Here is a 13,633-nt window from a genome sequence, read left to right on the forward strand (position 1 = left end):
TCCTGCGATCTGATTCTTTTGAAATTTGGCACGTGACCTCAGACCCGATGATAATGCAATATTCTATAATCAAATCAATTAATTAACTATTAGTTGTTGGTTTTATAATTTGAATCAATATTTTGTTCCAATTTATAAAAATGTAAGAAAAGAAAAATTTAAAAATATATACATTAAAAAAATGTTCGCAAAAAATATTGAAACATATCTATAAAAATCTTTGATTTTTCTGCATCAGACAAAATTTGTTTTATAATTCCAAGCTAAATAGAACATGAGTTATTATTGTTTTTAACTAATTTCATGCCAAAATTTAGGGGAGCCTTCAATTGGCAATTAATAGCTGATCTGGTCATTGTTGAACAATACTTTAATTAAAACGTATCTCGAATTTCAAAGTAATTTAAATATAATTTCCGTGAAATACATCGATAACTGAGATGTATTAGCTGGATTAGACAATTACTCGACATGTAATTTATCAGCGCAGTTGAATGTTTTTAGAGCTCGCCTATTACACTTTAAGGGGTATAGTTATTCTTTTTGGAGTTCAAAAGACCGCGTTTCGAATCCTGCCTGAGATCATTAGTAGCTTTTTTTTTGGGGGGGGGGGCAAGTTTCATGAATATAAAAGATTTTGAATTATGTTGAAATGAATATTTTTTCGTAAAACAAGTTAAACTAAAAACAAGAAAATAAAACAATAGTTTAAAAAATAAAAAATTTAAAAAAATTAATTTGAATTTTGACATCTTGAATTCAACTTATGTTTTTCGCAATCACGAGTGTGTGTGTTTATGTAGGCGTGTGTGTTTATGTGTGTCTGTGGGGTATGTGTGTTTGTGTGTAGGGGTATGTGTATGTGTGTGTAGGCATGTGTGTTTGTGTCTGCGTGCATGTATGAGTGTGTGGGTAGTTGTGGGTATGAGTGTTTGTGTGTGTGGGGGGGGGAATGTGTATGTGTGTAGACATATGTGTTTGTGTCTGTGCAGGCATGAGTGTGTGGGTAGTTGTGTGTAGGCGTGTGTGTATGTGTAGGTGTCTGTATACATGCGTGTATGTGTTTGAGTGTGTGTTTGTGTAGGTGTATGTATGTGTATGTGTATGTGTGTATGTATATGTGTGTGTGTAGGTGCGTGTACGTATGCGTGTAAGTGTAGGATATGGGTGCAACCTGGAGACGGTTTTTGCAAGAGGAGCAGCAAAGTGAGGCCGGTCGACGCGACGGTGGTGCTGGCGAGAAAATAAAATGATAGGACATCAAAACAGTCAAATGAAAGCAATAAGCAATCGTGATTGCTCAAAAAAACACATGCTTTTGTAGCGAAATGAACAAAAAAGTTTAAAAAAATCGTTGGATGATAGTAATTAATGAAACATTTAATTTTAATGTAATACAAAAAAGCGTGGGGGGGGGCTTCTTATTAGTTGTCTTGAATTTCTTCCTGTTGTCCATGCTAAAAAGGTAAATAGACAGCACTCCACGGTTTTTTTATTGCATTAAAATTACGTGTTTGGTCAATTACTCTCATCCAAAGATTTGCTACAAAAGTGTGTTTTTTTAGTTTTTTAAACTATTTTATTCTTTCATTTTTTTCTCTGTCAATTAGAGCAACAGATCTTCAAGTCCGGAGCTGAAGAGCAAAATATATTAATAGATACCACGAATTTGAAAGCGAATTTTCAAACGTACAAAAGAGCCGTTTTGCAATGCTCAAGAGTTCCTTAACAATTATAGCTGGCCGGGTTGTTACAAGTTTATTTGGAACCCGGGAGAGGGGTGCTCTTCAAAGCGCTTTTTTGTTAAATACACTTATTATGCATATTCCTTTCAAGTTCTTTTTGTCTTCGGGTGCAACGGAATTGTGTTATAATTATGAGCAATTTACATAAATTCCATTTTCTATTAGAGAAAGAGGTGGATTTTCATTTTGTTCCAAAGGGAACTTGTAACGCGTTTTTTAATCTATTTCTTTTTAACAGTTGATTTCAATCTGTGCGAATCAAATACGATTGCAAAACAATCTTCAGGTGTTAGTGAACACCAACGAGCGGGGAAATGAGCCCTCTAGTATGATATTTTTTAAAAAAGTAACTTCAAAGAAATTGTGAAAGGATGTCTGTGGCGGGCCTGCGTCCCGAATTACCCAATAAACGTGTGAACGAAACTGGTGTTTTCTAATGGAGGTTTTCTTGTAATTTGTTTCTTTCTTATTGTTTTTATTTATTTATAGTTGATTTTTACCAAATATTTTTGAACTTGACTCTGCCATTGCACCTGAATGTTCAGAGCACCACCAGAAAAATTTAGTTTCGGAATTCTTCAATAAACGACCTTTCTGAATGTTCCAGCTTACAGTTGAATATGATTTCTTAGTTTTCTCTTGTAAAAATAACATGGGATATACTTAAACTGAGATAACGCCAGAAACTTTATTTTGTAACTATTTCTTCATACTGTGGACTCTGCACTTTTGTTTCTAAACATTGAGCCGAGGTTTGACTAGTTTATATATTCATGATCTGTGTTATTTCAATGAATAGAGATGTTCTATAAACCAATATATTTTAGAGTTTATGAATGCCACTTGCATTGTAATCCTGTTTTTACTTAATGCAATAGTTATAGAGTAGTAGTATGTTTTTATTAGAATTCTTGAAAATAATTTAATTTAATTTCAGGTGTTCAGAAGGCAGAATCAACTTATCAAGAAACCTACGAAGAAGTGAGAATAGGTAAGACTTAAAAAGAAAAGCTTTCTTTGCAATATATTTTATTCTAAACTTTAAACGAGTTTGAATCTAATGTTACGTGCGCTGTTTTCTTTGAACTAAAAGAAGTCCAACCAAGACCAAAGAGGGAGGAAATAAGGCTGTACGTAGAATTTACGAACAGCCGCTGTATTCAAGCAAAATAGAAGGTGCAAAACTACGTGTGGTACGCTCCTTAAATAAATACACAATTTAATTATTTTTTAGCTAAACGTTTTCAACAATGTGAGATATTTCCTACGTATACGGTTATCACAACTAAACTTTGGAACAGACGGACAGGATGGAATCAACCAGATGTATCAAATGGATTCAGGAAGAGTCAAAATGATTTTTTTAGATAGCTGAACTTCGTAAAGACATCACAATGGAGATAGTCGAGGTTGATTCATGAATGTTCAAGCTGGATGCTATGGTGTTTAGAATGTTAGAACTGACCAAACTGATATTATCGTGATCGTAGTATTGTCAGTGCCACTGAGGTCACAAAGGAAAACGTTCTCTCAAGAACAGAGCAGATTGAAACCGACTCTAGACGTGTGAGCATTGGCGACACACTCTGCCTTGCTTGTTTCATTTTGCATACATTTTAGTGAAGTAATTAAAATAGTAAAGTCATAATTATTTAAGTTCGGAATAATCATTTCCTATTAAACATAAAAGCGAGCTTAGGTTCTAAAAAAGAGGTTGCCTGGTTTTGGTTCCATACAAGAACTTCAGCACATATTTATGCAGAAATCTGAAGGAGATTGTTTAGGTGAGATAAATAAATACCTTTGTGCTGAACAGTAAAGTAAGACAAAACAACGTTAGATGAAGTACAAATTTGCAAGTTACAGTATACACGTGTTTCGGCGTTACAGGGAACGCCTTTTTCAATGCAAAAAATAATGAGCTTATGGATGAAAAGACATCCGACAAAAGCCAAGAGCAGATAAGCATGCGGCTTAAAAGATAAAAACAGCGGATTAGCCAAACACCAATGACAAAGTTATAAACCGATCAGGAACCAATAGGAATGCAAGCAAAGGCCAAGAGCTTTCTTTTAGGTACGAACCCAGAAAGAAAGAATTCAATTTGACAAAGATTAAGCCGAAGCTTAAACAAAAAGAAAAGAAATTGTCAGTAACCGTGAACCGCAAGAAAGGAAAAGCTGAATGGAAAACCATGAAATAAAATAAACAGAAACAAAAAAATATTCGAAAAAAGGAAAAATAAAGATAAATAGAAGAAAATGGGGGAGGGGGGTCAATCAAGACAAAAAGGTAAAAATAAACAAAGGAAGATAGATAAAAATGAATGAGAAAAAAAGGGGGGATGGGGAAAGGACAGTATTAAAGATATGGAAGCCAAATGTTGGAAAAATATGGAACTGCACTAAGATCGTTAACTAAGTTAGAACTGTTCCTCAAAATATGAAAGGATTCCCAAAAGTCAAGATCTGATGAATTGGGCAAATCTTTAATTTGCAAATTTGTGATTCATCTAACGTTGTTTTGTCTTACTTTATTGTTTAGGTGGTTCATTTTTTGCCATACGCGATAATATTACTTTCCGATAAGATGACTGATATTACTCAAAGAATTCTACCACACATGTTTGCTTGAGGTTTCGCAGTAAACTTTTTCATGGGTATATATAATATAATAATTCATCATGCTGTATTGGTGATTAAAACTTAGTTATTACCAGTCAATGGACAAGATACCTTCCTTTGGTTGTGCTTGGTCGAGTTGTCGATGTAAACTTTTTTCTGGTTAATAATACGGATACAATGCCTCACCTTTATTGCTGTGTTGATGGTTGAAATTGAGTAATTACCAGTGAATGGATAAGATGCGTTCTTAAACTTATATTTAGTAGAGGTCTGGATGAGAACATTTTCCTGGTCTATAATGCAATGATTCATATTTGTTGCTGTGATAGTGATTAAAATTAAGTAATTAATGGTGCCTACCTTAATTTGTATTTGATTCTTTATTGAACGAAAAATGGACTACTTTTGAGACATTATGATAGCCCCTTTGGATACGATGAAATAAATATTTACTTTTATAATATTTTTTACTAGTCTCAGAAATATATCATCGATAATTTATTAAAATTACTGGTGTTTCTCATAAAATTATTGACAAATCAACTGAAAAAAAGTTAAATTAAAATTGCAACTATCTTAATACGTCAAACAGTTACCCTTTAAACAAGAAGTAATGACACATTTACAAGAAAAAAAAGAGTTATAAATGCGCAAACATAAGAAAATTATTAATATGCATGATTTCCAATTAGTAACAGTTTTTTTTTTTTTTTAATGCCATGTTTGTAATGCATTTTCCAAATAAATCTCTAAGCATAAATAATAAACAACGAGTGATAAATAGAATAGTTACGCAAAACACTTTTTATTTAACGAACAAAAAATAAACAGCACTGCATCTATCAATTATCGTTGCTGTCAGTAACGCTTAATCTCCGAAAACATTTTTGTTTAAGATATTTAATAACTTTTGAGAAGCAACACTTATAAATAATTATAATTTAAATTAATGACAAGCTTTTTCTCCGTGTCTGTATTTTTTTTCCTTAAATTTGTCATCAATTTCCTTTTCCCCCTGCAGACTGTGATATAAAAAGTAAAATTTGGAACTAAAACCTGAACATCGGATTCAAAAAAAAATTTCGTAATCTTTTAAAATCAGTCATTTTTTTTCTTTCTTGGGAGAAAAAAAGAGGCAAAACGTGACAAAAAATGCTTTTGAAGTCAAAAAAGTAACGTGTCAGAAGTGTCGAAAAAAACCTTGTTCACCAATAGAGAAAATAATTAATTAATTTAAACATGTGCTGATTTTTTTTTTTTTTTTTAGGTAAGAAAAATTGTGATAATTTTCAGAGCACAAATGTCAAGAATACAATTGCAATCTAGTACACTGTAACTGTGCGGATATAAGTATTTATTTATGAACTAAATAACTACTGTTTTCTTGCTGCTCAATACCACAATATATCGTACACGTTTAAAAGATTGATATATCGCCTGTGAAGTTTATGATGCATTTCTACGAAATTTGGTTCTATGCCTTACGTTTTAGCGACTATTTTCCTGGGTTGCGAAAAAGGCCTTCAACTCCGACTCTGACACCGATTCCGCAAGCATTGACAGAGTAGCGGACTGGGAGAAAAAATGACCGACTCCGACCCCAACTCCGAAACTTTCAAAGCCTTTGACTCCAACTGCGACACTTTACCCTAAAATAAGTTCAACTCCGACTCTGACTCCGATTCTGCAAGCATTAACGGAGTAGTCGACTCAGAGAGAAAATGATCAACTCCGACTCCGACTCTCCGACTCTTGGTCGTTCAAACCTCAGATTTCGACTCCTTTATCTCAAAATCATCCCCACTCCGACTCCACAGTCCTGCTTTTTTCATGCGTGTGTTGCATACGCGGACATTGACTCAAGTATTCGTTGTCAAAAATTTATTCTCAGGAATACGAGTAAAGACTTAATTTACTATGTTCCTCTTAATTAACACTGCAAACAAAAGAGTTCTCGTTTAAAAAAAAAATAGTGCCATAGGATCAGGGCCGTATTAATCCAGCGCGTCGCCTGTAGCAAATGTTACCAAGGGACCCTTGTTTTGTATCATGATAAACAATCATAATGACAGACGGTGCACTTATAATACCGAAACACATATGTACATTATGCGTTATACATTACACGTCAATATGAATATAATTTTAGAGCTTTATGAGGTTTATGTCTTCCTTATAGTGTCCCTCGTCTCCCCGTCACTACGTTTTTTGCAGCTTTCAATTCCAAAAACGCAATTTTTGACGACCTAAAGAGAGGGGGTCCAGGAGTTTGCCCTCGAAAAAATTTCGATATTTCAGTTCTAAAACCGCAATTCTAGCAACCTCTGGGGAGGGGATAAGAGCAGAGAACGCGAATGTATCCCTTCTTAGTTAAGGCTAGAGGAACAAATCGAGGTCACAGCGACTCTTCAAGCATTTTTTTCAAAACTGAAGCCCTAATTAAAGTTGTAGATGATCTTTAATGATATTGGTGGAGAGATGAGGGAGGAGTTCATATAGGTCCTTCTGGAAATTTTTCGAATTTGCAATTCTAAAAACACAATTAAAAACCGAATTGTTTTTTTCAAAATTAGATTCTAAAAGGGTAATTTTAAACAAATTTCGACGATTTTGGGGCAGGAAGGACGGTGGGGAGTTTAAATGTTCTTCCCTGGAGATTTCTCGAAATTGAAGTGTTGAAAACGTGATTGTAGACCATCGCTGGTAACCTTTCAGTATAGGATGGGGTTCAGAGACTCTCCCTGGCTACTTGGAGAATTTTCGAAGTTGAAGTACAAAAAAGTAAATTTTTGAAGGATAAATTAAAAATTTGGGCCACCGTCAACAATGTGAGAGAAGGAAGAGCACCCTCCCACACACTGAAATGTTCCGAAATTATTATCCAAGTGCACAATTTTGGGTCATCTGTGATAATGTTATACGGAAGGATCGGGTTCCCGATTTCAACCTTGGAATTTTTTTGAAATTGAAGTTCTAGAAAGCAATTTTAGCCGGATTTCGTTTATGTTAAGCCAGCATTTCTTAAATAGTGTTTCTTGAAAACGCAGGGTTCCATTTTGGTCACTCAAGGGTTCTCCGAAACTTGAAAAAATACCAATAATGGGTTAAAAATGCATTTTTTCTCAATGTATGGCATTCAATTATGTCAGCTATAGAGCATGTCTCTTTTACTGGAATGGCACTTGATCCTTTCTTGAACTAGAAATTTGAAATTATACCATTTGGTGAAATTATGGTGTAACTTAAAAGATGAAAGTTCTCAATTATCACGAAATTCCTTGTTAACACTTCTGCTATTTGCATTTAAACATATCTGTTCAACATATCCGACGAAAACTAAATAATATCAGCACAGACTTATAGTTGTGACTAACCTAACCTGACACCATTGTGAAGCCTGCTCAGATTCTAATCGTAGCATAATAATGATGCCTGGTTAGGTGCTGAACCTGACCTGAGAATGCAACTTTCATCCATAATGCCAAATATTAAGAATGTATCTAAGCGTAAGCGGAAATTTAGTGGGGTCACGATCTGTCATAGTAAAAATAGGTGCATATCATTAACATTTAAAACTTTATAAAATTTCGTTTGAAACGAGTTATACATGTTTTGAGAATTTTGTAGTTCATTTGATATTACTTTTTTTTTAAGTCGAACACTATTTTGTTTAAACAAAAAAGTTCTTTTATTGATAAGAAAGCATTTCTCTAAAATCTTGCATGAAAACTATACTATTGTGGAAAACACAGAGGTTCCACGAAAAAATTTGACATTCAAAAGCATTTCGCCCCTGCCCGCTTCTTTGCTACGCAATTTTTGATTTATTTTTTTAATACTAATACTGCGGGAAACTTTGTCACACTATTTTTACCGAGACATTTAATTGTTGAAGATTTCCATAAAGACAATTTCAATTTCTACGTTAATATTTTAGTTTGCCTGAATTACAAACGTCTGCGGCTTCAGTAGACTTTTTTTTTTACATTGAAGACTGGTGTGTGATTGGATAGTGTTTTTCAGGAACACTTTTCCCACTTCATTTAATTTTAAATAACCTGACTCCTGAATATCTTGATACATTTTTTTGTTTTCATTTTGTTTTTTAATTTCCAGTATTGAAAACTCTAATGGTGCGACATTTCATTACAATATTTTAAAAATATTTCTCTTCCTATTTAAATTTGTATGCAATTTGAAACAACTATCGCCGTCCCATATATATTCTATATAAATTTTATTACGATTTTCGCTACTATGTTTCAATAAAAAAAAAATATTAATAGATTGGTAGTCCACTAGACGCCGACCAAGGGAAGGTCTAAGGCCCAAATTTAGTGGAGTCGCGTAATTGATTAAAAATTCAATGTATTGAAAGCTTGACTTGTAATCATGAACAATAAACAAATCATTGTTCCATTGTTCAGATTTTTTATGCGTACTTTGTGGGACCTATTCTAAAACTTATACATCAATTTAAGTAAAACTGGTAGAAATTTCGTTTAAGGACAAGTTTTACATCACAATTATTATTTTTGTAGAAAATGTTACTGTATGTATATATATATATATATATATATATATATATATATATATATATATATATATATATATATATATATATATATATATATATATATATATATTTGGAGGAAAATTATATAATGTATTGCATCATTGTCTTATTTATTTTGAATGAAAAATCAATTTGAAAGTTCTCCATTACACGTTCATGTGTGTATTAGTAGTCAAAAAAAAAAAAATAAATTTACCAAAATGTTTCCTTAATTAAATAAAAAAATTTTGAAAACCGAGCTGTTTTCGCATGCTCGTCAACGCGGGAATAGTACTGAGACCCCTTTCCTTTAAGAAAGTTTTTTTCCAACTAACAAGTCATTACTTTTTTATTATTATTTTAAAAATACACATATTTTGTTTAAAGTTGCATTACTATACATTATTCTTTAAGAAATTCGGGGGCCCTTGGTAAGATGGGACCCCAGGCCCAGGCCTAGTTGGCCTGGGTGTAATCAGGTCCTAACATGATATAATCACTGGTCACAATACATGTAGACACCATTTCAGAATAAAAGAACCTTTGAAGAAAATATTTGTAATATTTTTTTAATCGTTGCTGTAGTTGCCCCAAGCCGCTGATTGACTTTGGCACTACATAAAACTGTATTTTAAGTGCATATCCTCAAGAGATCAAATATTAATGTGCAAAACTGTTAGGTATATCTGAAAAGAGCGTTTAGCAAGAAGGTAATGTGGCTCTGGTCGAAATCTAATTGACGTAACTACATTCAAATGGTGGTCAAATTTTTTTTTTTTTGTCTCCGATGCCTAGATGAGTGAAAGGACACACATGTGGAATTAGTTAAGACAATGGAAGTTCTTAGTCTTTGTCAGTTTGAACGTACCGTCTCCAAAAGACGCAAGAACTCCTTCCCCTCAGTCACGATGATAATGATCAGGATGGTATTATCCCGCACGCGTTACGAGTCTGCTTCAATGAAAAAAAATAATATTTTTTAATTTTCCTGAACATTTATGTTTTCTAAAAACATCTTAATTTAATAAAGAAAACAAGGGAGGAGAGAGAGGTAGAGAAGTTTAAACAGTTAAAAGTAGGGTAAAGTAGTTTAATTTTTTTTTCTGGATTTTTTTTTTTTTCTCATGGCAGGGGGCCCAAAGCATTTGCTACTTCTGCACTATGTCTATTCCGGTCCTGCATAGGATTTAATTTTTGGTTGCATCTGCGTATTGCTGAAAATTGCGTCATAACTGACGAACTGGCTGGTGGTTAAGGAATCAAATGAACTACACACTTACAATTGTGAGATATTTTAACACGGTAATAAAGTTAAAAAAAAAACTTCGTAATGGCAGTATTTTGGGCCTTTTTTGTAGTTTTGTTGATATCTCAGTTTATGTAGTGAGTTAATGGAGTATTTATGATTATTCTTTTTATTTTTAAGTGTTATTATTATATTAAGGACACACAAAGAGTTGCTGGATATTTAGACACATTTATCAAATTTTCAAATTTACCTATAATTTGAAAATGGCAGCGTTTTGGCTTTTTTTCTGGCAATATCTCAGTTTATATTGTGAGTTGATGGAATATTTCTGTTTATTACTTTTCTTTTTTAGTGTAGTTTAGACCCTTATGAGACAATATTTCTGATAAATAAAAGGATCGCGCATGTATTTTTATGAAAAAGTTTTCATCAATGTTTTAAGCGCAACTGCTTCCATTAGCAAAACTAGAATTTACTCCATTAGTCCAATTAAACTACATAAAAACTTTTAAAGTTTCCATTTCATTTTTAAGGGAAATCCGTTTTAATACTTGTGGTTAATGTCATTAATTTTTTAATATAAAATTTAATGCAATAAACTATGCATCACATATATCTTGCAGGTACGACTATGATGATATCGAAATTAATCATCCATTTTTTATAGCATGGATTTATTGATAATTTGATGTATTTTGAGCTGAGACTTTTGTAATTCATTATTAACCAATAATTATAATAATTATAATAATTGGATTTCATAACCGCCATACATATTTTTTTTCTACGAAGCTTTTCTTTTTGTAGAGTATTATGGACTTGATATTAATATAAAATTTGAAGCGATACTTAAAGTTCCTCGTGTAGAAAGAAGACATTTTATGGAATTTAACGATTTTACACTCTAGACCTGCTGTTTTTTTTTTTTTTTTCGATTTGCTTGTAGATAGCCACCCTGGGGACATTCCTATTTATTAAGGACCTCCATACCAAATTTGGCAAAGATCAGACTTAAATTGTGTATTTGTGTAAAAAGGATGTTCCCAAATCCTCATCCACATGCATCCATTTTTTTACTTATCGAGAAAAAAATAGCAATTTGTGCTACGAATTTGTTTTTTTTTTTTTTTTTTTTTTTTTTTTTTGTTCAAAACTTTTTTTAGAAGTTCTTGTTTTAATATTTTACATTTTTCCATAATATACTCAAAATTATAAAAGCCTGCATTGCATAAAAAATTTACAGACTGCAGCAGTACAATAATGTTTGCTACTAATGTGAGCTTTTTTCGAATCTCTTTTTTAATGAACAAATTACGGATCGCATCAAGACAGTAATGATTTAAACTTCATGTTTATTTCATAGAAAGAAATATTAGTATGATTTAGAACCACAGCAGTAGTTTAAATTGTAATATTACTTATCTAACCAGTATTACTTGCTTCATAAATAAATAATGTTAGCTTCTGTGAACTATCAAAGTCTGCTGCTTTTGACAAATATTACTCGTAACAGTTTCATTTCACATTCACATGCCGTTGAAACGATGCAAGACGAACGTTTATTTATATTTTACAATCCTTTTAGCTCAAAATGCGGCTCATTCTCAAAGCGATAGCAGTTTTTACTTTTCTTAAATGTGTCTTATCTCGAGTTGCTGTCTTGAGATTAAGAACTGGGTTATTGCTGTAAGAGAAGACTAACATTCCTTCTAATCTTTAGATTCAAGTTACGAATTAATGAGGAACACGAATGTAAAGGAGAGCCGCCTACCGAAGAGTGCACATTTGGAGCGTCAAAGAATTTCAAGTATGCATCCGTAACTGTGGTCGTATATTTTGCATTTTTATTGTTTACCACATTCAACGCTTATGAATTCAACGCTCAAAAGTGAAAGCTCTCTTTTAATGAATATCTGTTTGACATTTAATTTTTTTATTTTTTAAATATTTTTTTAATTGCAAAAGCATTTGATATTTAAATTATGGGATTTCATGCATCGTAGATACATGAGTTTGTAGCTACCAACTGATTTAAATAATCTATGGTAGCAAATTTTAAAAATGTATAAAACAGTAAAACTATCAACAACCAAACAATAAAAAATGTACAACGATTCAAAAGAGAAAAATGGCGTACAAATACATGAAAAATAAAATAACTCAGTTACTAAATGTCACCATCATCATCTCGCTAGCACGCCAATATGGGTCGCAAAGATACTATTTTAAAAATATTAAAGATGTCGCAAATATATTAATATTTCTTAGAGAATTTTTATAAAAACAAACTTAGCATTTCACACTTGGATTCGAAGCTGCTGTGTTTTAACAGTTTAAAGACTTAATGTTAAGAAATGAAGACGTAATTTTCCAGCTAAAACAAACTGTTGAACAACGCAAAAACTTACATTAACTAGTGTTTTTGGCCCGATTTAAGAAAAATAATAACTAATTTCCTTTGAATTTACTTCAGTCAACAAAATGAGGCCATGATTGACCCAATAATAAACATATTTTTCTTAATTATAAAAGGTATCCAGTTTTTAAAAAGCTTCATCATGTTGAAATTTTATATTCTTTTAAACATATTTATTTATTGCTTTGTTAAATTGTTTATAAATTATGTAAATGAAATTAGAAAAAACATTTAACTATGTTTTTTGTTTACATTGAAAGTAAAAAATAGAAATTTTTCAGGTTACTTATCAACAGTAAGCTCGGCTTGCAATTCGTTTTACGGAGAAATTCAAGCAGTCGTCTACATTCTCGTTATTTTCATCTCTTCATCTGCAGTTCTGTTTACAAGTCACAAAATTGTCTAAAGAAAATTCAGAAGTCCTTTTTATTTTTAAAGAAATGAAGAATTTGAAGTAAATTTTATACAGGGTGATTTAAAAACAACAGTAGGACTCCATATGGCTACTGTTTTTGGAATAATTTAACTGCAGTTATCTGGAGCTTGAATCAAAGAGCGACCTGTAAAGTTTCAGTTCTACCGGCAATTCTATGAGCGCAACGTTTTAAATAACACCCCCTCAGTAGATACACTGTTGAAAATTCAGAGAAAAAAATAAGGAAAATTCTACTGTGTAAAATAATGAGTTCACAGTACAGAGAAAACGTTACAGTAAATTGTACCGAAAAAAACCATTGCAGTGCCAATTGATATATTACGTGATTTACGGATTGAAGCATTTAGTTCGCGCCTATCCTTATAAATAGCACCCCCTCAGTAGATACACTGTTGAAAATTCAAGAAAAAATGGTAAAATTTACTGTAAAATAGTGAGTTTAAAGTACAGAGAAAACGTTACAGAAATTTGTACAAGAAAAAAAAAACGCTTGTAACGCCAATTGGTATACTACGTGATTTTCGGTTTGTAGCATTTAGTTCGCACCTATCCCGTTCTGTCCCTCAGCCGATTCACGGTAGTGGTTAATACAGCAACAAATAGATCTA

At 32.3% G+C, this 13,633-nt stretch overlaps 1 protein-coding gene across 1 annotated transcript in view; it reads left to right on the top strand.

Annotated features, from left to right (window-relative positions):
* Positions 1-5,695, top strand: part of LOC129216366 (neurotrimin-like) — an 89,451-nt gene extending 83,756 nt beyond the window's left edge. Inside the window, exons 8-9 of the mRNA XM_054850580.1 lie at positions 2,683-2,736; positions 5,637-5,695. Coding sequence (XP_054706555.1) covers positions 2,683-2,736; positions 5,637-5,695 — 113 coding nt within the window. The remainder of the gene's footprint in view (positions 1-2,682; positions 2,737-5,636) is intronic.
* Positions 5,696-13,633: the final 7,938 nt, after the last annotated feature.

The sequence above is a fragment of the Uloborus diversus genome, chromosome 2, assembly GCF_026930045.1.
Source record: "Uloborus diversus isolate 005 chromosome 2, Udiv.v.3.1, whole genome shotgun sequence".
Taxonomy (NCBI): Eukaryota; Metazoa; Arthropoda; class Arachnida; order Araneae; family Uloboridae; genus Uloborus; species Uloborus diversus.